This window comes from Natator depressus, chromosome 5 (genome assembly GCF_965152275.1).
Source record: "Natator depressus isolate rNatDep1 chromosome 5, rNatDep2.hap1, whole genome shotgun sequence".
In the NCBI taxonomy this organism is placed as follows: Eukaryota; Metazoa; Chordata; order Testudines; family Cheloniidae; genus Natator; species Natator depressus.
In genome coordinates, this window is record NC_134238.1 from 130,579,406 (window position 1) to 130,604,395 (window position 24,990).

Consider the following 24,990-nt stretch of genomic DNA (forward strand, 5'->3'; position numbering starts at 1 on the left):
TGCAATAATCTGACCTACTAAAGCTCACCCACCTTCACCAATTACAGGTAATGGGTTCAGGTAAGCAAGGCCTTGAAAATCTTTGTTGTTATATTTGAAAGACTCTGATTCAATAGATCAGCTGCAGACAGAATAGCTACCAACGTGCATAATGCAAATAAATGTCAATTCTCACTTTTTTTGACGAGGGTAACAAAACAGTCTGCAGCACAAGACCAGGATTAGAATGTCTTGAGCCTATTAACAGGACAGTGGATAATCCTCATTAAGAAATGGCTTTAGGAAAGCCTGCATTCTCATTGGTTCAATAGCCACAGCCTAATATCCTGGTTAACCACCAGCAGGCACAACCAGTTTGTTTACTGAAGTAAGTCAGATAAAAGCAGTGCCCCTTCAGCAGCAATTGGGCATTGAAGATGCAGGGTTCCCTTTGTGAAATGTTTAGAGAGCCTTGGATAAAGAGATAGAGATATGCAGATTGCTATTGTTTATTAATAGTGACTTTGTAACATTCCTTGATTTCTAATCAGCGGAAAACACAGCCATGTATACAATGCATTTTTCTAAAAAAATCAAATTTCTATGTTTTTTAAAAAACAATATGGATTACTAACCATGGTCTCTATTTTGCAAGCTTCAGAGTAGCAGCCATGTTAGTCTGTATTCGCAAAAAGAAAAGGAGGACTTGTGGCACCTTAGAGACTAACCAATTTATTTGAGCATAAGCTTTCATGAGCTACAGCTCACTTCATTGGATTCATAAAGTGAAAAATACAGTGAGGATGTTTTTATACACACAGACCATGAAAAAATGGGTGTTTTTCACTACAAAAGGTTTTCTCTCCCCCCACCCCACTCTCCTGCTGGTAATACATGGTCTGTGTGTATAAAAACATCCTCACTGTATTTTCCACGTTATGCATCCGATGAAGTGAGCTGTAGCTCATGAAAGCTTATGCTCAAATAAATTGGTTAATCTCTAAGGTGCCACAAGTCCTCCTTTTCTATTTTGCAAGCAGCTCCCTGCTGGTAAATCTCTGCAGAGATGTCTGCCTGCACAGGATCAGGGCCCATGTTTGCGCTCATCTTTTCCTACCTGCTCCTCCCCCATTGTCGATTTAAATGTAATTTATAACCTTTTTAAAAAAATCCTTCCCAGAAGTCCTTGCTTCTCTGAGGCAAGGCTCCTTTCCCTTCTCTCACTGCCCTGTTATCTCCTTGTCTCTCCCCTGCTTTTCTCTCTCCTCCCCTATTTGTGTCTCTTCTCCCCTTCTTTTCTCCTGTTTCTGCTCCTGGCTGCAGGGCATTTCAAAAGGTTGTTTTAAAATGAGAAGTGACTGCTCTGCTGGGCTACATGGCTTAAGGCGAAGCCTTCAATGCTGAGGAAACTAGATTCAGAAGTATTTTTTTCAGCATAGGTCAGCTTGTTCCAATATGAACTTCTCCGTTTAAAAGAAGTGGTAGGTTTAAAAATCGGGTTGATTTTCAAAGCAGTCGAGGGGACACAGCTGGATTTGAAGATAGCCTCTATCCTGAGAGAGAATTCCTTAGCTATATCACTAGCGCACAAAAACCACTTTGGGTTATTACGGTTTTTTGGTGCTTGCGTCACTTTCTAGTCAATTTCCTTCTGAGCCTCTCCAACAGTTGCCTAATGATGCAAGATTTGGGTTGCATACATAGTAACTAGGACGCATGTTTGTGTGTTTAAAAATTGTTTCCTCTAAAATTTAAACAAGTCTTTGTTGATTGTCAATGGGATTTAGGCTTCTAAGTGCCTAAATCCCATTTGAAAATGATATTTAGGGGTCTAAATCAGCTAGAGGTTGCAACACTGAACACAGCAATGACTAAATACTTTTAAAAACCTGTGCCCCAGTGCACATCCCATTATCGGCATGAATTCCACAGTCTTTTCAGTATGGGACACGACTCTTTCCTCTGTCCCTCATTTTGGACTTTGTTACACATTGCATCCTGTTGAGAGGTATGCCCCAAAGAGCTTACAAATTTAGCATCTGAGAGAGACAAGAAGTGGATACAACAAAGAGAAAGGGAGGACAAGATAATCGTGAAATAATCAAATTTGCTGGTTTACTATCATAGGCAGTAGTCACAGCATACCATGCTTAGTCACCTGTTTGGTAGTCGTCACAGCAGAAGTGGTAATTGAATCTAGCGATGTGTGAGCAGAACTATCACAAACTCTCAGCTCACCCAGGACAATCTCTGGATAGCTTTATAGATGACCTGAGAAAACATCACTCTGCCTTTTCCTCAAGCAGAATGCCAGAACCAGATAGATTAATTTAAGACTAATCAAAAGGCTTTTCTGGAACTTCCCCCTTCCTTCACTCTCCTTCCACGAGGAGATTTGGGCACCAGGTATACTATGCAACCTACTGGGTATCATGTGTCTCACACTTAAAGGTGGTCAATATTGTCATAACACAGTTCATTCTTGCCTGTGTGAGTGGATCCAGTCTGTTATTTTAAAACCATATAAATGAACAGCCGTCTAGACCTGGTCTTTATTCAATAAAAACTGTGTGCAATAAGCCACTTGCCTTACCAAACCTCGTGTCCCCCCCCCCACACACACACACGAACTGTGTAAGGGCTGGCCCTATCTATGTTTTTTTGATGTTGCCAGGCTCTGTGGCATTCCCTACTCAGTGAGGTGTGTGGATGTCACCTACCTCTCCAACACCCAGAAGCATCACTGGCACCATTTCCCAGTAGTCCATGGACTGGTAGGTGCTCTGGTGTTTTTGACTCTGCTCAAAGAAAGAGCACCAATCATAAAAGCTCTTGGTCAATAAGGCCTTGGCTGGACAGACATAGTTATATGGTGTGACGGGGCAAGGCTGGATGGCTATAGAAAAGTAGTGGGAGATAGAGATATTAGCTCCAGGCTAAACAAATCCCTTGTACCAGGTTAAGTGAAATGGAAGCTCCTCCAGGTCAATTAAGACACCTGGGGCCAATTAAGAACTTACCAGAAGGCAGGGAGAAGGCTAGGTTGATTGGGACACCTGAAGCCAATCAAGGGCTGGCTGAAACTAGTTAAAAGCCTCCCAGTCAGTCAGGTGGGTGTGCATGTCAGGAGCTGTGGGAGGAAGTTGTGCTGTTGGAGAGGCTGAGTAGTACACACCATATCAGGCACAAGGAAGGAGGCCCTGAGGTAAGGGTGAAGTGGAGCTTGAGGAAGTGAGGGCTGCTGTGGGGGAAGTACCCAAGAGAATTGTACATGTCATGTTTCTAAAAGGTCAGCTACCATAGCTGATACTATTAGGGTCCCTGGGCTGGAGCCCGGAGTAGAGGGTGGGCCCGGGCTCGCACCCGACTTTTGCCCCGTGATTAATCACTGAGACTGTGAGAGAACAGAGTCTGTACAAGGAAGGATAACTTCTCCTCACCTCCCTTGCTGGCTTATGATGAAAATGGCTCAGTAGACTGTGACCCTTGTCTCTAGAGAAAGAAGGGTTACGTGGAGGGTCACAGTGAGCCTCTGAGGCTAGCGAAATCCGCCAGGAAACACGGGACCCATGGAGGCAAGGACAGAGCTTTGTCACAATGGGTGCAAGTTTGTTTTAATTCACGCCTTTGTTGCACAATGGGTGCAAGTCTGTGTGGATGCTCCCCTTTTGTAGCAAGGGATCTGATTTTAATTTTGGTTAAGCTGACTGGGTTTTTTTAACAAACTACACCAAAATAAGACACTTTATTTCAAAATAAGGGCTTGTCTCTAGGGAAACTTAGTGAGCAGCAAGCCAGGGTGTGACTGTAGAGCGAACTAGCCTACCAGGCATAAGCTGGCCATATGGGCTCTACTACTGCACACTAAAACTTTCCTAAAAAGAAAAGGAGTACTTGTGGCACCTTAGAGACTAACCAATTTATTTGAGCATATGCTCAAATAAATTGGTTAGTCTCTAAGGTGCCACAAGTACTCCTTTTCTTTTTGCGAATACAGACTAACACGGCTGTTACTCTGAAACCTAAAACTTTCCTAGTGAGCCCTGACATACTGCGAACAGCAGAAGGTCAAAGCACACTGTGGAATTTCTAATCACAGAATCAATCATAGAATATCAGGGTTGGAAGGGACCTCAGGAGGTCATCTAGTCCAACTCCCTGCTCAAAGCAGGACCAATCCCCAATTTTTGCCCTAGATCCCTAAACAGGCTCCTCAAGGATTGAACTCACAACCCTGGGTTTAGCAAGCAAATGCTCAAACCACTACGGCTTGGTCTACACTACAAACTTACTTCAGTATAACTAAGTCTCTCAGGGGTGTGAAAAATTGACATCCCTGAGTAATGTAGTTATACCAACCTTAACCCCCTTGTGTAGATAGTGCTATGTTGACAGGAGAGCTTCTCGAGCTGACATAGCTACCGCCTTTCAGGCAGGTGGAGTTATTAAACCGACAGGACAGCTCTCTCCCATTGGCTTAGAGCAGTGGTTTTCAAACCATGGAATGGAAGGGACTGGGTCACGGCGGCTCGGGTCAGCATTGCTGACCAGGCCGTTAAAAGTCCCATCGGTGGTGCTGCCCAGCTAAGGCAGGCTAGTCCCTACATGTTCCAACACCGCACTGTGCCCAGGAAGCGGCCAGCAGCAGGCGGGAGGGCTCCGGGGCTCCGTGTGCTGCCCCGAGCACCGGCTGCGCACTCCCATTGGCTGGGAACTGGCCAATGGGAGCTGGGGAGGGGGCGGTGCCTGCGGGTGAGAGCCACGCAGAGTGACTTGCGTACCTCCACCTAGGAGCTGGACCTGCTGCTGGCTGCTTCCAGGGTCCAGCGTGGTCTGTGGTGTCAGGACAGGCAGGAGGCCTGCCTCTGCACCCCCACTGCGCTATTGACTGGGAGCCACCTGAGGTAAGCCTGTGCCCCAATCCCCTGCCCCATCCCTGAGCCCCCCCAAAGCCTGAGCCCCTTCATGCACCCCAAACCCCTTATCCCTGGCCCCACCCCAGAATCTGCACCCCCAGCCCAGAGCCCTGACTCCCTCCTGCACCACTGCCCCAGCTCAGAGCCCCCTCCCACACCCTGAACCCCTCATTCCCGGCCCCACCTCGCAGCCTTCACCCCCACACACCAACCCTCTGCCCCAGCCCTGAGCCCCTCCCATACCCCAAACCTCTAATCCCCAGCTCCATTGGATTGCAAGCGTCAACAATTTTCTTCAACTGGATCACCAGAAAAAAAGTTTGAAAACTACTGGCTTACAGGATCTCCACTAGATATGCTACAATCTGTAAATTTGTAGTGTAAACCTGCCTTAAGTCTCCACAGAGACACGCCCTAAGTGTTCACACAAAGACTTGCACGGAAAGAACAAGAGGTGTGGATTCAAGCAAGCCCTTTGGGGCAGGGGTTGTCTTTTGTTCTGTGTTTGTACAGCACCTAGCACAATGGGCTCCTGGTTCATGGTTAGGGCTCCTAGGCACTACAATAACACAAATAATAATAAAACAGAAGTAATTAGTTCAGTGCAAGTTTGCAGATAAACCAGCTCTAAATTCTTTCACTTATTCACAGGTGGCTTCTGCTTAACCTGATTGCCACTCACCATAATGTGCAGCTGAGATATAGGGAAGCCCAGTCCTTCACTCTAGACCAGGAACAAGCCCCTAGACTCTGCATACAGAGGAGCAGCTATCTGTTCTAGCTTCCACAGGCTACTTCCCACCATGACCCCTTTGCCATCTCTCTCTCCATCAGCTGCTCAGCACCAGTCCTACCTACACCCTCGTTACACTCACATCCAGAAGCCCAACAGCTGGCTCTCCCATCCTCAGACTGAGCCAGGGAGCTTTTATGTCTTACTCTGGGTCCAGTCAGGGGCTCCTTCTCAGTACCACACCACCCTGAATGCCTCGTTTTGAACTTAAGGGGCTGATAACTCGTAGCAGTGGAACAGGCCTGGCTGTGCCTATCAAGGGCCCACATTCCCTGGTACAGTGCGGATTTCATATGAAATTAGAGAATGAAAAATATGTATTAAGGAATACCCGACACCAAAAAGTTTGAAAACCATTTTCTTTGTCCGTGTCCCCTCTCATACTTTAGATTGATTATCCAAACCAGACTCTCTTATACAACAGAATTCTAAAGCAATATTGATCTTTCTTGTTTTCTTTCAGTGTCCACCTTTTTCAGAGATCTTATTTCATTCTATTCTCATTTGAAATCAGCTTCAATAGTTACTATGAAGTTTTCAAATTGCTCCTGATGGTGAGAGAGAGCGCACTTTTGCAGAAAATGGAAATGCAGAGAGTTTTGATCCATATGCAGTGTATACTCCCTTAGCATGCCATCTCTGGCTCTTCTCGGAAGATCAGAGCAGAGCTGTTGAAAGACTTTTTCTCCCCAGCCCCTAATCTTTTTTTTTAGGATTTCTAATTTGACACTGTGAAAAAGAGAATAGGCACAATACTGGAAACATGACCTGGAAGTTTACCTGTCAAGTATTTATCTTTTAGATTTATGTCAGTAGTGGGCAACCTGCGGCCGTCCCATGCAGCCCATCAGGGTATTCTGCTGGCAGGCTGCCAGACAGTTTGTTTACTTTTGCACGGCCGCCCACAGCTCCCAGTGGCCACAGTTCGCCATTACAGGCCAATGGGAGCTTTGGGAAGCGGCAGCCAGCACGTCCCTGCGGTCCGCGCTGCTTCCCACAGCTCTCATTGGCTGGGAATAGCGAACTGTTGCCACTGGGAGCTGCAGGCGGCCATGCAAATGTATACAAACTGTCTGGTGGCCAGCCAGCGGAATACCTTGATGGGCCACATGCGGCCCGCGAGCCGCAGGTTGCCCACCACTGATTTATGTATATGACACCTATAAAAGGCTCTAAGCTTCCCATAAAGGTATGCAGTTTAATCCTCACCTTGAGCATAATTTTGAAGTGGGAAGGCAAGGGCTGGATTATGACATTGTGAGGCCCTAAACTATGTCAAGTGTAAGAGGCCCCACACCATAAAAAAAAAAAAGTATTTATTATTTTCACAAAAAGGACACTCAATATATAAACACGAAAGCTTTATATTTGCATATATACAAAGGCGAAATTGTAAAAATAGAATAATAATCTTCATTTTCAGCAGCCCTCTCTGTAACAATGGCATCATGAGAGAAATAAATTTTAGACACTTTCTTTGAACTAATTGCGCATGTAAGTAAAGTGGAAGTAAACAATACAATATAAAAAATAAAAATAATACAGGAAATAATACAATTTCCTAGAAGAGTTCTCAGGAAATTTTTCTTTTCTGTTGGGGCATCTAACTTGTGGAATTCCTTGTCTGAGTACGCAATGACACTCTTGTATCCTCTATTGACATCTTCTATCCTCTGTCTAAGAGGCAATAGAGGATATAGGATGCGGATCACCCACAAGCTTAAAGCTCAACTATTAGTTATATTGATATGAATTACACCCAGGCAATAAGCAAACCATCAGAAAATTGTATGCGGGTTGTATTGTTCCAACAAATTGGTTTGTTTTGTTTTTATAGGAGGTTGTGCTTAAATACCTAATATTGATACTAAAATTAGTAGCAGAAAGTTTTTATTGAACCCAATAAAAAATAATTGTATATTATAAATATTGAGATGTATATATCTATACAACAAATAATATTTTTATTCATATATATATGCCGAAAACCTGTGTTATTTTACCAGGATATTTCTGTGAAAGTTAGTGCTATTTTGTCTATGTTCTCACATGAAAACAAGAGAGGATATATAATTTTTTTTACACCATGAATAAGGAAAATTATCCTTCTTTGAATAAATGAAAAAACATTTGATTAATTTTGTTAGGGAAATACAAAGTTTATCCAGACTATATATAAAATATATTTACAAATGTTTATTCTGATTTAATTTTTGCTACGAAACAATGAATTGTTGGGATTTTTTCTTTTGCCATACTATAAAAATACAATGTATTATGCATATGATATGTAATTTATAAGTCTATATAAGAATTTTTACAGAGCATACTACCAATAATAAAATATTATCTTGCGCGCTCCAACCCCCCCGAGCAGAAAATCCCAGTCTTTTCTCTAGGCAGACATCTCTCTTCACGTTCACTTCTCTATCCTCTGTCTCCCCCAGGACCACTAATAATCTCGAGTAAAAACCTCAGACACACAGAGTGACAACAGGCTGTATGTGCGAAAGAGAAAGAAAGAATTTACCCGAAAAAAGACTGGTAATCTCGAGACAGGCATTGAGAAAGTGAGAAACACTAGCCTATATTCAAGCAAATATAATGAATATTATAAGCTTTAATAGCCTATAAATCATATATGCACATAGTTTGAAATAACTTGCTCACCAAGTACTCAGAATATTTTGATATATATGTATACCTTAGAATCAGAGAATTATAGAAGATTAGGATTGGAAGAGACCTCAGGAGGTCATCTAGTCCAACCACTTGCTCAAAGCAGGACCAACCCCAGCTAAATCATCCCAGCCAGGGCTTTGTCTTCCTTCACTTCTCTCAAAACCCTCTATTTATCCTCTCGTCAGCACTCTCTGATATTTACTGTGAAGGTTCCCGAAACTGACGGAGGGGAGCCAACAAAAATGTATCCTCCTCAAGATCCACTCGACCCAAGTCCATGTGAAGCATGGATAGCGCATGACGCAGAAAGTGGCGTGCGCTCTAAAATACACTATTGTCCGTATGTACAGGTCAAAAGGAGAAAGAACACACTAACATACAAGTATGAGCTAGGCAGGACGGCTTCACGACACTGCCGTCTCCGACTTCACATTTTTCCCGATTTTATCAGCAGTGAGATTATTTATTTATTTATTTAAATAAACTGTGAGGGCATGGTCATAATTTTACCAGTAGCAGCTGGCCAACAAAACACTGCCTTAGGAGACTGCTAACAGACTTACTTGTAGAAATACTAATTTTACAAGTGCAATTGTCGTTTTTTTTCCCTCAGCCCTGGCCTCCCGCCTGTCAATAATGAACAATTAGTGAAGGGTAAGGATAGGGTAAGGGTATTTGTGGAGCCAGATGTGTATATTTTTGTCAGATTTGAATGAAAATGTCTATATTTAGAGAGAATCTTTTTTTTCCCATATCGCCTTTATCAACTGATTTTGATAAAATTTTTAATGGATTCTGTTTTTTCTGTTTTAGAGGCCCCTCATATTGCAATGACCTAAGCTGTAGTTTAGTTAGCTTATACCTTAATCCGGCGAAGGCACATGCGTCTGATGGTTTGTGCTTGAATTTAGACAAAGCATTCAGACCCTGAGTCAGGGACTGATCAAAAGCCCAATGAAATAATTACAAGACTCCCTTTGCCTTCAGTGGGCTTTGACCCAGGCCATTTGGACCCCAAACTGTCCCCCTTCCTGGGATTTGGTTTTATTGGTAACTCATAAAAAATAAGGCAATATAAACTTTAGCCTAAGGCTCCTGATTGAGCTTGGGCGTTGCCCTCCAGTGGCCTGCTATTTGAACTCCTGGATTCCCTCTAGCTCCAGCAAAAAGCAGATTTCATTTTTAAACTCCACTGACTTTTATTATTTGGTTTTGCACTATTTGGGAAAAAGACGGTTGATAACTCTTGTTATCAGTGATTATGGGCACTATGGATCTACAAATTCAGAGTAACCTTTAAGAAGTTGTGCACAGAAGTGTTAAGTACTGCATTTATTTTTAAACCCATAGTTGTATTATCAGTCTTCGTTCTAACTACAAGATACATAGCTTTATCATGCTTTAGCCTTCATAAAGATATAATGCGCATATACAGTTTAAAATACAAAGTCCCGTTCTAAAGGGCATCATAATTAAGGAGATGAAATACCTGAAGAACACATGGAATGAGAGAAAGCGGCATGTGCAGATCGCTCTGTAACAGTTACAATTATGATGTGATTCTAAATCTGTTTCATGTTCCCACCAATAGGCTGTGTCCTCAGATGGTGTAAATTAGTGTAAAATGACTTCAGAAGATCTATTCTGATTTGTACCAGCTAAAGCCCTGGCCCACTAGCTTCAAGAGAGTTCCAGGTTTTGCTCAAAATAGGGTTAATTTTTTTCTGTGTAGGAGTGACAGATTGGCTGACAGAATAGGAGGGTATGTAATACTGAACCAATCAACTGAACTAATCACTGTACAATGGAACGTCAGTGATAACACCATTTCCTAATAGTGGCATGTGAACTTTTCTGTACAGCAGAGTAGATTGCAACCAGGAATGCAGAAAGTTCATATTTAAGAGAAAAAGGATTGTTGCCTCCTACATTATGAACTGACGCATAACATACAAACTGTTTTATACGGTTATACTGTTTTACAGGATGAATGTCCACATTCTGCAGTAAAACAATCTGGGACACTTTGAATGAGCGTATTGTATCTTCACTGCTATTGTTGCAATAAAACAAATCGAGAGAGTGTAGTCAAAGGCACAGATTCTTTGGAACTCATCACTCAAAGTGTGGTGTGTTCAAACAGACCCCAGTTTAAAGATGTTCTTGCTCTCCTTTATATTTCAAATGAGGGTTACATTTTTTTAGGATTACAAAATTAATCAAGAGAAATTAAGTGGAAACAAATGGCTATGTAAACTGGTATGAGCCACCAAACTCTGCAATAAGAAAAAAAGCAAGAGTTGTCTCCAAGACCTTAGTGTTTCATTTTCATGTGCACAGGTTCTTTATCTTTAGGTTACATGAACATAAAGGGACTTATTTTCACAATGTTTGCAGCGTTTTTGTAGCCGTAAGTCCTAAAATATTTGGTGGGTGAGGTAATACCTTTTATTGGACCAACTTCTGTTGCTGACAGATACAAGCTGTTGAGCTACACAGAGCTCTTCTTCGGGTCTCTTTACTTATATAGTGACATGCACAATCACATGGCTAATCTGAATGCAAAATTACTGCTTTTGGATGGGCAACTAGTCAATTGTCTATTAGATTTGCTCACACTAATATTCTTTTTTGCTCACACGGTCATGGTAATTATGTGCACAGTTGTGTGTGTGTGATTTGGGGGGAAAAACAAAACAAAACACAGACCCTCAGAATCATACAATAAAACGTTCCAGCCCTTGAGAGGCAGCATAGCCTGTTACATGAGGCATGAGGCTGCAATCTCAGAACAGCCAGACTGGGTCAGACCAATGGTCCATCTAGCCCAGTATCCTGTCTTCCGACAATAGCCTCTGCTAGATGCTTCAGAGGGAGTGATCAGAACAGGGCAGTTTATTGGATTATCTGTCCCCTGTCATCCAGTCCCAGCTTCTGGCAGTCAGAGCTTTAGGGAAACCCAGAGTATGGGGCTCCAGCCCTGGCTATCTTAGCTAATAGCCATTGATGGATCTATCTTCCATTAATTTATCTGATTCTTTTTTTAACCCAGTTATACTTTTGGACATCACAACATCCCCTGGCAATGAGTTCCACAGATTGACTGTGCACTGTATGAAGAAGTAGTTCCTTGTGTTTTTTTTAACCCTGTTACCTATTAATTTCATTGGGTGACCCTTGGTTCTTGTGTTATGTGAATGGGTAAATAACACTTCCTTATTCACTTTCTCCACACCAGTCATGATTTTATAGGCCTCTATCTTAACTCCCCTCAGACATCAATTTTCCAAGCTGAATAGTCCCAGTCTTTTTAATCTCCCCTCATATAGAAGTGGTTCCATACCCTTATCATTTTCAGATTTAGGAGACCTGAGCTGTATTTCTGGCTCTGTTGCCTGGTCCTGTGTGACATTGGGCCAGTCATTTCACCTCTCTGTGCCCATTTCCCTTCTCACCCTTTGTCACATATTTATCATTGTAAGCTCTTTGAAGCAGGGCCTGTCTCTTGCTATGTGTTTTTACAGTGTCTAATACAATGGGGTCCTGATCTCACAAATCTTAAACAATACTAATAACAAAAGGGTGTGGAGTTCTACCTCACCAGAGAATTCATTTCCTCCTGTTACTAGGTATCTAGATTTATAAAATTTCCTTTGAGTGCCTGATTGACTCTCATGAAGGTAGGAAGTCCATAACACTTTAGAAAAATCAATGATACTAAGGAAAAATGGGGGTTCATCCTAAATAAATAAAGCAAATCGACGCCAAAATTGGCTTAATAAATCCTTTTTACCATTAAGTGCTGATGTTGAAGTAGTGAAGGGAGTCCTGGAGAGTTACCATAATGCGGTTTTCTTTTCTTTTACTTTGCAACCAGAGTTTATACTATTATTAATCAATTACATTACAATAATGCCAAAGCCGCAATCAAGAGTGATACAGTCACAGATACTCTCAAATACTGTGAATGTTTTTATAGTTATATATTTGTAAAACGTCACTGATGTGAAGAGTTACCACACATTTCAAAAGCTGTATGACACACTTTTTATTCTGTGGGTCAGAAGGCCCTGAAATACTACAAAGCTTGTTTACAAGTATGGCAAACTAAATACATATTAGGTTTAGGGGGAAGATTCCTAATGTGTAAAGTTTGACTGCTGTATACAAGACAAAGCACCAAAGTGGGTGAAAACCTTAGAAAGTGGATACTTATCCTGAAACATTCAGAAATATGGTGATGTTCACAGGTGTACCCACAATTATCATTTCAAAAGCACTGGTAATGTGCTTGAGCCTCTGTCAGGCTCAGGGGCCAAAACTTTTCAAAAGTAATTAGTGATTTTTATGTGTCCAACTTGAGATGCCTTATAAGGGCCTGATTTTCAGAAAGTGCTGAGCACCTGCTCTCTAGAAATGAGGTCCCTTTGAGGCATCCCAGCCAGACATACAAAAATGGAGGCAATCCAAAATCCAGTGTTGCCAACTCTTCTGCTTTTATTGCTAGTCTTGAGATATCTGCTGCTTTTCTTAAAGCCCCAGCTCCTGTATGCATCTCAGTTTTCACTAAAATAAAATTATTTTTTTTTAGTCCTCCTGGATGTGGAAAAAAAGCTTAAAGCCATGAGCCAAGTGTGCCCTACAGGCTCTGAAAGCAAGAGGCAAATAAAAATAACTAAAAGTTTAAGATATTTTTAAAAAATGTTATGATTTTGGGGGCCTGACTCATGATTTCTTTAACACCTTGGAGCTGCTGGCCAGTGAAAATCATTGGTCACTTGTCAACTCAGGCCAGAATGAAAATGGCTTCTGCCCCTGAGGGGGCGGCTATAGCATAGATACAGACTCCACTGCTGGCCTTTGCCAGGTCAATACACCCTCCACTCCCCTATGCTGTGGGAATAGCCCAGGCCTGGCTGGGACTGAGTTTGGTTCCTGCGCTGGGCAGAGCATGCGCGCCGCCTGGACGCGAACCTGCGACTGCGGAGAAGCCTCGTTCCTTTAGCGTGAGGCGCCCCCAGGCCAACCGCCGCCCGAGCCGCCGGTGTGCATCACGCCCACTGCGCAGGCGCCAGGGCTGCGGCTCCCACCTCCATCTCTCTCGCCTTTCCCCTCCCACCTCGAAGTAGACGTTCCTAGTCACGTAAGGGACGGAGGGAGGGGGGGAAAAGGCGGGGCGCCCTGTCAGACAGGCCCGGGAGGAGGCGGTGCCTGGTCGAGGCGGTGCATCCCTATTGGACGAGCAAGGAATGGGGCGGTGCGTCCTGCCCGGGAAAGGGCGGGCACGTTGGGCGGGGATGGAAGGGGTTTGTGGGGGACAGGACAGCGCAGGCGCAGAGGTGCCGGTGGACGCGCGCTGAGGGTGCGAGAGTCAAGCCTCTCTCCCGCAGACGACTTTTATTAGCGGGTGGGCTGAGCGATAGGGTGTCTTCTGCGCGCGCCTGCCGCAGCCTCGCTATGGATGCCCAGAAAGTGAGTGAGCGCCGGGGGGGGTTGGTAGTGGGCGCGCGGGAGACTGGTGTGAGGGAGTGTCACTGGGGGAGGGGGGCTGGCTCCCGCCCCCCCGCGCGTCCCCCGCCTCTCGGGCGGTAACGGGCCGCGCCCACCCTCACGGGGGGGGCCTCCCCGGCAGGTGTGAGGAGGTAGCGGGAATGGCTGCGGGGGAGTCAGGTTGGGGTGACTCGCTCTCTGCCCCGCCCGAGCCGTGGGGTGGGTCTGGGGGACGCGGCGGGGGGGGGGGTGTTGGTCACAGCCTTGGGGGCTGTCGGAGGCTTTTGTTTAGCTTTGTTTTGCTGCAAGGCAAACCTGAGTGGCCGCCTCGGGAAAGTGCTGTGTAAGTGCTGGGTATCGTCGGCGGGATCGCTGAGCGTGGCGGAGCAAGGCTCGCTTGGAAGCTGCCTTCAGACGGGAGGGCAGCGTTAGGGTGCCTGCAGCCGGCTGGGTCCCGTGGGACCTGTTGCTTTGAGCCCTAGAGGCGGGGGGATGCTGAGGTGGAGCGTAGCTGCCCGCTAAACGTAGCTTCCATGGAGTGCGTCTAACTTAAAATCTTCATGTGAGAGGGAATCCATCCTTCTGTCTGTACGCTCTCCATTTCTCTCTCTCTCTCCTTTGCCGTTTGTCTAACTTGTAGCTTTGGAGAAGGCTTTTTCACAGAGAGGCTGTATGACAACTGTATAGCATAGCTGAGAAGAAACTCCCTTGCGACGTACAGTGGAGGGGAGCGGAGCAGCATACATGCGCAACAGTTCCTGGGAAGTAGCAGGTTTCCCTAAGGGATTTGCCTGTACTAGTGAGAAAATAGGACAATGTTTCAGCAATGGAAGAAAAATTCTTATCAGTAACTTGGCATACTGCAAAATGATCAAGTGTAAGAAAGAGCTACTAGGAAGAAAATGCTGGGAAAATAGATGGAAAGTGTTCTGCAATACTGGTCTGATCCCTCCAACGAGAGGGATGTGAAGGGGTTGTAAACCAACAAATGTAAATGTTGAGCTAAACAAAAGACTTAGCATCCCAACGAGCAGGATACTAATTGTATGTTATAAAACACCAATCTGGTATAGATCTCTCTTATTGTGCATTTTGGCCACCAGTAATTAGATTGTTGACATAGGTGAATCCCTCTGTTTACTGTTAATGTGAAACTGCATTGAAGGGGACAAATTAATTACATTTCTTATGTTTTTAAAATGTGGCTGTTGGCCCACGTTCCCTTCTGTCTCCTTCCTTACCTGTCCCCCACCCAATCAAATTATTGACCTGCAGAGAAGTGGCTGGGTTAGGAGACTGCGCCAACAGGAAAAAGTTAGCATAGGCTCTGCAAGTAATCTTGACCCAACTTTGTGGGTCCCTGGCCAGGTATCAGGAAGGATTTTTCCCTGCCTCCTCCTTTAGGATCTCGCCTAACTACTGGCAGTAGCCCAGAAACACTGGAACTATTGTTAGCTATGAGTTGTACCTTGATTTTTTTGGGGCTTGAAAAACTTCACACACCTATTGTCTGGATGACTAAGCTTACTACTTTGAAATATGCAGATGAGAAATGCTACCACATAACTGGCTGTTAAGCCAGCTCTGTGGTACACTCCTGTCAGGGTGCTCTCACGGGGCCTTTTGGTTGAAGAGATAAGGGGGTGAACTTCTGTAAGTCTCTTCCTCATTAAATGTTGTATAAAATTGAACCTCCATCCACCTTTAGTTGCTGGAAGAGAAAAGGAATTATTCTCTTCTCCCCTCCCCCAAGCGGTGGGAGTAGGGGAGAGGGCCTCTGCTATTCTACTGATTCTCCCAGTCTTGAGTAGTGGCTTCTGCTTTACCCTTTTCTGGAGCCTTTTTATTTTGGGTGGTCCTCTCCAGTGCCTGTCTCTGGAAAAGCTCTGACTAGCAAACAGTAGCATTCACATGATTTCTAAGTTTCACTGCCCTATGGGGTTCTGCATAGTATCCTTGAAACTGACCATAGGTATTGTTAATCTCCCTTCGGTGCTGCTTGGAGAAGCTATGAACAGTAGCAGAAATATTACAGCTATCTTCCACTTGAAGAGGGCAGTAGCTTGGTTTATGCTTTGTTCACATTTGGAAAGTTACCTTTGAAATCATAATGTCTTGAAACCTCATTCTTAAATGAAAGGTTTTGCAGAGGCTCAGACTCAGAGCTAGACCCATACTTGCTGGGGCCAAATGAATAACCTTATGTATATTTCATTAATATTTGAGGTGTTCAGTTGCTATGTGAGTGCCATAGAAATGCATATAAATAAAGTGTCATTTAGGAAGGGACATCTTGTGTATCTGTAAACTTACAAAAAATCTTGTCATGTCTATTACTGTATATTTGTAGTGTAGTATGACAGACTTGCTTGTGAAATTTTAGATACACAAAATGTATTGTCTTTTTGTTAATCCCATCTAATGGAGTCCGCTTTACGAGTCTCCCCCCCCCCCCTCCAGAGTGCTCTGTTCAATGCTATGTCCTCTAGTCTATTACACCACAGTCTAACGTCTTCCTTTATGATATTCCACTGTGACGCTTTGGAGTTTCACCTAGACCAGTAAAATGTCACTTACAACCTTACTTGCTTCTGTACTGTGCAACTTTGACTCAGAGGCCTGACACCAGCCACCTGCATACAGCACAGTGACCTCACTCTGGCTTCCACCAGCCTGGTTACTCCATGCAGGGTGATACTAACTGCCCCTCTGGTCCTGTGTCTACCCAAAACTGTCTCCCATGAAAGCTCAGCCTTTCTCTAAAGGACCAGCAAATTTGATAAGGTTTTATGAGTGCTACAGTGAGAAGACCATACACAGCATCAGCCTGTTAGTTTGACACTGGATTTTACTCTTTCCGTTTAAAACACTCCACTGAGATTGTTTATTAACACAGGACAGATACTTAAATGATACCAAACAGAAGGAATTGGGATAGAAAAGGTTCCAAATAAACAAAAGTGAAAATATGTTTGTGATAAATGGGGGCGGGGGGGGGGGGAAGGAAGGGTAGCTCCCTTTTGTGGACACTCAGTTGGCTATGGAATCCCTCTTGGTGGTGGTTCTCTGTTTCCTTTACCTATAAAGGGTTAACAAGCCCACAAGTAAAAGGAAAGGAGTGGGCACCTGACCAAAAGAACCAATGGGAGGACTAGAACTTTTAAAAATGCGGGCGGGGACAAAAAACAACAACCCACAACCTTCCCTTTGTCTAGGTGTTGTGATTCTCTGGGGGGAAAAAGGGGAACAGGGAGCAGTTATGCAGTGAGAAGCTTAAGCCAGATATGAAAAACCATCAGATAATACCTAGAGATTGCTTATCTGAAACCCCAGATATGTAAGTAAACTAGGGAATGTCTAGAAAAACACGATTTAGGTTTATTTCTGTTTTTGTTATTGGCTTGTGGACTCCTCTATGCTAACCCCAAATACTTTTTGTTTTGCTTTAACCTTTAAGCTGGACCTCAAGAAGGTTATTCTTGATGTTTAAATTTTGTAAGTGGGTTTTTTAAAATCTAGCAAAAGCCTAAGTTCCAGATGTATTTTCTTTTTTTGTTTTTAATAAAATTTACCTTTTTTTAAGAACAGGATTGGATTTTTGGTGTCCTAAGATGTTTGTGCATATGTTCTTAAATTAGCTGGTGGCAACAGCTGATTTCCTTTATTTTTCTTTTTCTGCTGTTCCCCGGAGGGGGATGAAAGGGCTTGAGGGTACCTCACAGGAAGGAGTTCCGAAGTGTGCCTTTCTGATTTCAAAGGGGGTGTATTTTTTTTTTGTTTGCATTTGGGTGGTGGCAGCGTCTGTGTATCGAAGGTCAGAGAAACTGTAACCTTGGGAGTTTAATACAAGCCTGGAGTGGCCAGTATTATTTTTTAGAATCCTTGCGGGTCCCCACCTTCTGCACTCAAAGTGCCAGAGTGGGGAATCGGCTTTGACAATGCTTCTAATGCTAAAACCCAATTTAACAAGCTGGAATCCTTGATTTTTCTCACCATAGTCCATTTTAACAAGTCTTCTAGCAGGGCTGGCTAGTCCTCAGGCAGGATCCAACTCCGATCTCAAGGTGCTTGATGTCTTTGTTTCTTCAGGTGAAGAATGCCAAAATGGCTTGTTTTCTCCACTCATATTCTCAAGGTTCATCCTTGTTTCCAGGGGGCTCAGCTTGCTGTGTCTACCAGAGAGCTGATGCAATGTGTTTTTGTTTGTTTTGTTTTGTTGTCTCCTCCTCTTTGATGGCTTTGTTTACAGTTTATGTAAATGTACTTCATTGCCTCTCCTTGATCAACTTACATTGGAGACAATACAAGCAGGTGGAGCCATGTTCCTTGGTCAACACGGGGTGCTTTAAGCCCTACCACATTTTAAAAACATTTCCAGCACATTTATAATTTTTATGTTAACAGTACATAATCTCACAAGAATACTAATCAGTGAGTTGCTAGTTTTTCAATGATGTATTACAAGACATCCTTTAAATCAATATAATAAGTATGTGGGGTGCACTGAGCTGAACGGGTCAGCTGAGACTCACTGCTACATATCAGAAAGCCCGATGCCATCTTCTCATGAGGGTAGGTTATAGTTTTGCCAATCGCTTCTTGGGTTGGCCTCTTTTTCTTTCTATCTTGATGGGTTGGTCTTACCCACATAGTTGTCAGGACTGTGCTTTACACAACCAAACCATTTGAGCCTGCACTCCCTCAATACAAAATGTATCCAATCACATCATGTAACTCATGGGCATTAATGTGCTATTCAGAGGCACTAAATCTAATTCTTAAATTACAATGTAATTAATTTGCCATGAACAGATTGTTAGCATACAATATTAACACATCTAAACCTTATCTTAGGACTTCAGTGACTCCATGAACATGTACTAATTGGGGTACTAAGCCTTACTAGCCAGAAGGAAGTACAAAAATGAAGGGGCTCACCAATGACATCCAGGACAATGCCTGATAAGCACAATGCTTACCTTCTGTGTAGTGTTATTTGAATCCCCCTCTGTGGGGAATTAGGCAAGGGGCTTCACTGCAACTTGCTTGTTAGGCCATTCTCCGATGGGATGTAAGCCTCTACTTTTGCTCATAGCCAGGTCTACACTAGACACTTGCATTGGTATAAGTATGTTGCCCAGGGCTGTGAAAAATCCATACCCCTGAGCGACACAGTTAAACCAACCTAACCCCTGGTGTAGACAGTGCTAATTCTCTCATCAGCATAGCTACTGCCTCTGGGGGAGGTGGACTAACTGTCAATGGGAGAAGCCCTCCTGTTGGCATACTGGCATTTTCACTGAAGATCTTCAACTGTGCCACAGCAGCCTTTTAAGTATAGATTGGTCCTCTATTTTCCTACAGTTCATCTTAATGAAATTATGGACAGCAGAAGAGAGGCTGGAGCTGCCAGCCTTCGGAGATGAGCTGCAGTCTGCTTCATCTTGCATTTTACTAGTCATTTGGACGATTATTTGTAAACAAAATACTAGCTGCTGACTTCTAGCTCTTTTATTTGAAATTGATGGCTTGGGCCCAACACCTGCCAAGGAAAGCTACTCACTCCATTAGTGGATTTTTCAGCCTTTACCTTTTTTCACCAATATGGGGAAAAATATATGGTTAGGATTAAAGTTAGCCGAACTTCATGGTATTCCTTCCTGCTTGATGAAACTGAAACTGTAGCCTTGAAAGTTTTCTGTACTATTTCTAATAGTCTTGCCGATCCTTGTTTCTCCCCCTGTTCCCTCTCCCCCCATTAGTCCTAACTCTAGGATCATTGGCACAATCTTGTTTATGGTGGGACAACTGTTAGCAAGTAGAAAATGGGAGTGATACATTGTTTGTATTTTAGGAGTGGCTGTGCAAAGGACTTTATTTGAATGTTACCTAGATAGACATTTGCCTTCAGGTAAATTCAGACTTTATTGTACATGGCTATAAAATGTTTTTCAAATGGCAGAACCAACAGGATCTAGTAAATCCAAGTCAAGAGGATTGGGAGTTTCCTGACTCATCCATACTGATGGTTATGTTTATAGGATCTAAGGCTTAGCTGTGGGCTTGTCTGACACAAGCACAATTGCTCCTGGTCAGTAGTGAACCAGAAAGCAGTTGGTCAGATTAGACTGTCTGAGGGAATAACTTAAAAACAACTTTGTCCATAATACTCCTATATAATACTTTAATCAATGGGAAAGCTTCTATTCTAAACCAAATGGTAGAAATATATTCATAACAGTAATTTGAGGGAAGTAATGGATCCTGGTACACATCACCATAGCAATTTGACTGTCCTTATTGAAGAGTAATAAAAATTTGTCAATTGTATGCAGTTGCACACAATTAACCAGAATAGTATTGCATGACTACCTCATGCCAACTCTTGATAGGTGTAAAGGTAAACTTTCCAAACTTGAAATTGGAAGGTATCTTTTCCTAAGGGCCTTCTGGCAGGAAGCAGGGACTGTAGATAGCTTGCTGATTTTTTTTTTTTCCACTGAAACACTGATCAGTGATGTATCTCATATTAAAATCCTTAAGAGTGCAGGTAGGTGGATACTAGTATAATTCAGTTCTTAGTGTTCTCCATAGCTTACCTTTCAATATTCTGTTGAACTGGATGTTGGCATACCCTCTAGAGACAGTGGACAGCATCCCACCAGTTTTAAGTTACCACAAGGTTGATCAGCTGACTTGTTTCTAGGCAGTTACCCAGCTCCAGGTTTTTTTAAATATTTGAGGAACTGGAGAATCATATACACACACACACACACTTTATTTGTGAGATCAGAAATAATAAATTTTCCTGTGATGAATTTGTAGAATGAATTAAGGATGGGACTAGGAAGAAATGTTAGTTTAAACACAGTTGCTTATATACCAACTTCTGTTGACAGCCAAGCCAAAAACACTGAAGTTTTAGCCATGCTTTATACAAATTACATGATCAAATGTGTAAAGGAGTAGAAAAGACTTCTTAAAATAAGGAAAAAGCCATATACCTTGGTGGAACACCTCTTAGATAGCTTTTCTCAACGCGGCAATCGTGGCTGCATGCTGCTACTAGGGGCTTTTTGTGTGTCCCCAGCCTCTCCTGGGTGGTGATATGGGAGGGCGGCAAAGCAACGGCCCCTCCCAGGGCTGCCAGTAGGGGTTGGGTCCTGTCCCCCTCTGGAGCCACGAATGTTGGAAGAGCAGGCAGGCGGCGGGGCTCGGGTTTCAGATTTGGGGTGGCCAGGCAGCAGACTCCAGCAGTGTGGTGGCAGGCTTCATCCCCTGGCCCCAGGCTCACCCCCAGCCATTGCTCAGGGCTCCAGTCCCTGGACTCACCCCCACATAATCCCTGACCCTGAGCTGCCTCCCTACCCACCTCCACATCCAGGGCTTAATTTGTCCCCCAGCTTGCCAGGGCTGAGTAAGTCTGTTGTGAAAAATATTTGTATGTCTGTTAATATCACTTTTCGCTGCCTCCTTGCTAGCTAGCAAGTCTGCTGAAGTGATATTAACAAAATACAAATATCTGTTTTCACACAGACAGACGTACTAGCTAGCAAGTATTAAAAAAAAAAAAAAAAAAAAAAAAAAAAGCAACCACATAAAGCAAAAGAAACAACAAAAAGGGACAAGAATATGCAAAACACATTATTTGTTTCTATTCTGTTGAGGTCCAGAAAAGAACAGAGAAAATTGTACATCATTTTTATTCGAGTCTGCAAAAAAACCTACATAAATATGCACATATATGTCCAAATCGTTGTAATTTTTTTCCCCCTCAAGTTAATTAAGTATTTTAGGAAAAATTTGCAGAGTGGCTACTAGCAATAGTTGGTGGCCACACACTGAGGGCACCAAAAAATTTCTTGTGAGAACCCCTGTCTTAGATCTCACCTCTTTGACTGTTTTGGGCCTTCCTAGCTTTAACAAAAATGTTGTCGTTTTGAAAAAAACTCTAATTTCACATTAGGACTTGAATCCATGTTTGTATTGTCTTTGGTGTTGCAGTAGGAAGTGGTGATAGGCAGACAAGGTTTTCATTCAGTAATAAACATTGTCTTTGGGGTAGCAAACTATTTAAAATTGCTCACAAGATAGAAAATATATATAATCTTTACACAAATATTGAATTCGCTTTTGAATTTCCTTGTAATTCCAGGAAGCTCTACAAAGGATTATCTCTACTTTGGCGAACAAAAATGATGAAATCCAGAACTTTATCGACACACTGAGCCATACGTTAAAAGGTGTTCAGGTACACGTGTTAATATCTGCAAATCATTATATTTGCAAATGTGATGAAGTTGAGGGGTGGGAGGTCAGTCAGACTTGGATTATTGATGCTCACTTAAAAAAATTCTTGGTGTGTAAAGAGCTGCTATTGACAATTCTTAAAACCAAAAAGGAAAGCTGTTGTGGTGGTTTTTCTGTTTATGGGTGATTCTACTGAAAGCAAAATGAAAGTATACATTTCAATTCTGAAACTGAAAAATCCCTGTTTTTGTGAAATGCTGAGACTGGACTCAACTATAGGGAAGAGTCTAAATGATTTTGAAGCTTCTACCACCTTGTGTGAAGTGGAAGCTGTGGTAGTTGTGTGTGAACTTTTTTTCCTAGTTAAATCCAGCTCAATTCTTCTGAAAAGCCAATATTCATGTGACTTGTTGAGATTTCTTTGGTCTGAGCATCAACACTTGTCTTGCTTTTCAGGTTAGTGCTTCTAAATCAGTAAACTGGAAGATAACAGACTGTCAGACTTGTTGTATCTTTACCCCTTCTCTCAGTCTAAAACAAGGATTAATTTTTTTCTAATTTATCTACTGCCTGATGCTTATACCTCTGTACTCTTTGCTCAGCATTGGTATGTCTGTAACACTGTAAATCTAAAAGCAAGTTTCTTAAGTAGTGGCAAATAAAACCAATTGCTGCTCATAGAACTAGGTAATTACATTTGTGTGTGTGTGAGAACTACTAGTTTTTTGTGCGTGAGAGCTTGAGACTCATGACAATGAGAGGTTTGTACTATTGGATAACTAATGTTTACACGTACCTGTGTGCTGTGCAGGATTCTGTTTGTAGCATTGCTGACATAACCAACTGGTGGCCTGTAATATTCTAAATTCTCTAGTCTGCTTAAGAGAGGCCCACCATACAAATTGCATCATGCCTAGCAAATTTTTATGAGATGGGGTAGCATGACAACATGCAGAGTGATCATTGCAAATTGTAGTTTGGGGTGGGGAGGCAGGGAAGCTTTCACTCTAGAAGACTGCATCACTGTTCTTGCACAACTGAAACACAGTTACGATTCTCTTCTTAGGCTAATTCTTCTAATGTAATTGCTGAGCTGGATGAGGAATTTGATGGTCTGTATTCTATACTGGATGAGATGAAGGAAAGTATGACCAACAGTATTAAGCAAGAACAAGCTCATAAATCTCAAGAGCTACAGGTAATTACATACATCTGAAAGTTTTTGCAGTACTAAGGATGTAATTCTTGACAAATTAGCTAGTTTTAGTCAACGCAAAATGATTTTGCAGCAAGTATTTATAACAAATGTTTACTCCTAGCTAAGGTGTGTGTTCTATCTTAATTACTTACATGGCTTTCATTGCATGAGTCCCTCAAATTTTTAAATATATTTAACTCACATGGATGTTGAGTATAAGGAAGTGCTGTTGTTCCCCCGTTTTACTGATGGAACAGAGAAGCTAAGTGACATGCTGAGGGCCACACAGGCAGATTGTAACAGACCTAGGAATTGAATCCAGGTCTCAAGTCCTAGGCTAGCACCTACTTACTGATCCATACTTCCTCCTCCTTGCTCTTTACACATAAGGAGTTCTGTCCTCCACTGGAAAAGTATGAGGTACTTGTTGCTACACAGTTCCCAATACTTATGTTTTTCTGAAGTGTTGAATTACGAAATTGGATATAAGAACAGGTATTCTACAGTTACACCCTGTGTAGGGGACTATCTTTGGGAGCGGGAGTGTGATGACATATAAACAAAACTGACTTTCTGAACTGGACATCAACTTTGTATCCATGACAAACTATTGGAGAAAATAAAGTGTAGCTTTTGGAAAGATAAACATTGACATATGTTGCAAGGGACTATGAATCTTATCTTTTTAATTGCTGTTCCTCTAGTTAAAAAACCTTATTGTGTTTAACATTGAATTTGCTTTAAGGAGGACTCCAATGTGGATGGAATGGTATCCTTATTTTCCTTTATTGTGAAAATGTCTACCTTTCCTCTTCACCCTCCTGCTCTGAAAGGGTATGCTCCCCTTATTCCTAGTGTGGTTTTTTTGTTTAAGTCCTAGACTGTGTTTCTCAGAACAAATTTCCATGGCTCCTTTAGGGGCCTGTTCACTAGTAATATCCATACTCAAAGGTTTGGCAGCTAAACTTGGATTAAATTTCACAAAACAGTTTCCAGAGTACACAGGAAAGACATTTTCTGGCTTTATTCTTTAGCACTGCTATGAAATAATAGGGCTGGAAGACTGTTGTGGTCGTCTGCATCTCAATACCCACATCAGCCGCTCAACTTTTGTTCCAGAATTCCTGCAAATAGACTCTGACTAAGGCACTTGATGTGCTTTCTTGTCTTTACTCATTATACTCTTCTAGCTCCCTCATAGCAGTGCTGGTGTTGGAGCTCTGAGACCGAGCCGAGAGGTTTTAACATACAGGTTTTTCCTATATCTTTCTTAAATTTCATACCAAATACAAGAGCTAGTATTGTCATTTAGATTTTTTTAGTCTTAAAATAAGTTTAGTTACTGAAGTTCCAGTCAAGAGCCTAATTACATTTATGTAGTGTTTGACTGAGAACAAAGGGTTTTGAAACTGGCCTGGCTGACACTCTTTTTAGAAAGAGGCAAGTTCTGTATTCTGCAAACTTTTTAGCTTGCTACTCGAGGCTTTTAAGGTCAGAGGCTAACATTTACTCACTGTACAGCATGAGCAGATCTACTTGGCACTTAACTCTGCCAGAGACTTCCTGTAGAACCTTAGGCAAGTCACTTTTCTGTGCCTCAGATTCCTGTCTTAAAAAATGGGGATAATCCTTGTTACTTCACATGTGGGTGAAATCACTAATGTTTATAAGGTGTTCAATAT

General features: G+C 42.6%; 1 protein-coding gene across 4 annotated transcripts in view; it reads left to right on the top strand.

Moving 5' to 3' along the window:
• The first annotated feature begins 13,694 nt into the window (after positions 1 to 13,694).
• FSD1L (fibronectin type III and SPRY domain containing 1 like) overlaps positions 13,695 to 24,990 on the top strand; it is a 63,244-nt gene continuing 51,948 nt past the window's right edge. For all 4 annotated transcript variants that reach the window (XM_074953661.1, XM_074953662.1, XM_074953663.1 and 1 more), the window contains exons 1-3: positions 13,695 to 13,842; positions 22,016 to 22,111; positions 23,177 to 23,308. In XM_074953661.1, the coding sequence (XP_074809762.1) occupies positions 13,828 to 13,842; positions 22,016 to 22,111; positions 23,177 to 23,308 (243 nt within the window). In that variant the 5' untranslated portion in view covers positions 13,695 to 13,827. The remainder of the gene's footprint in view (positions 13,843 to 22,015; positions 22,112 to 23,176; positions 23,309 to 24,990) is intronic.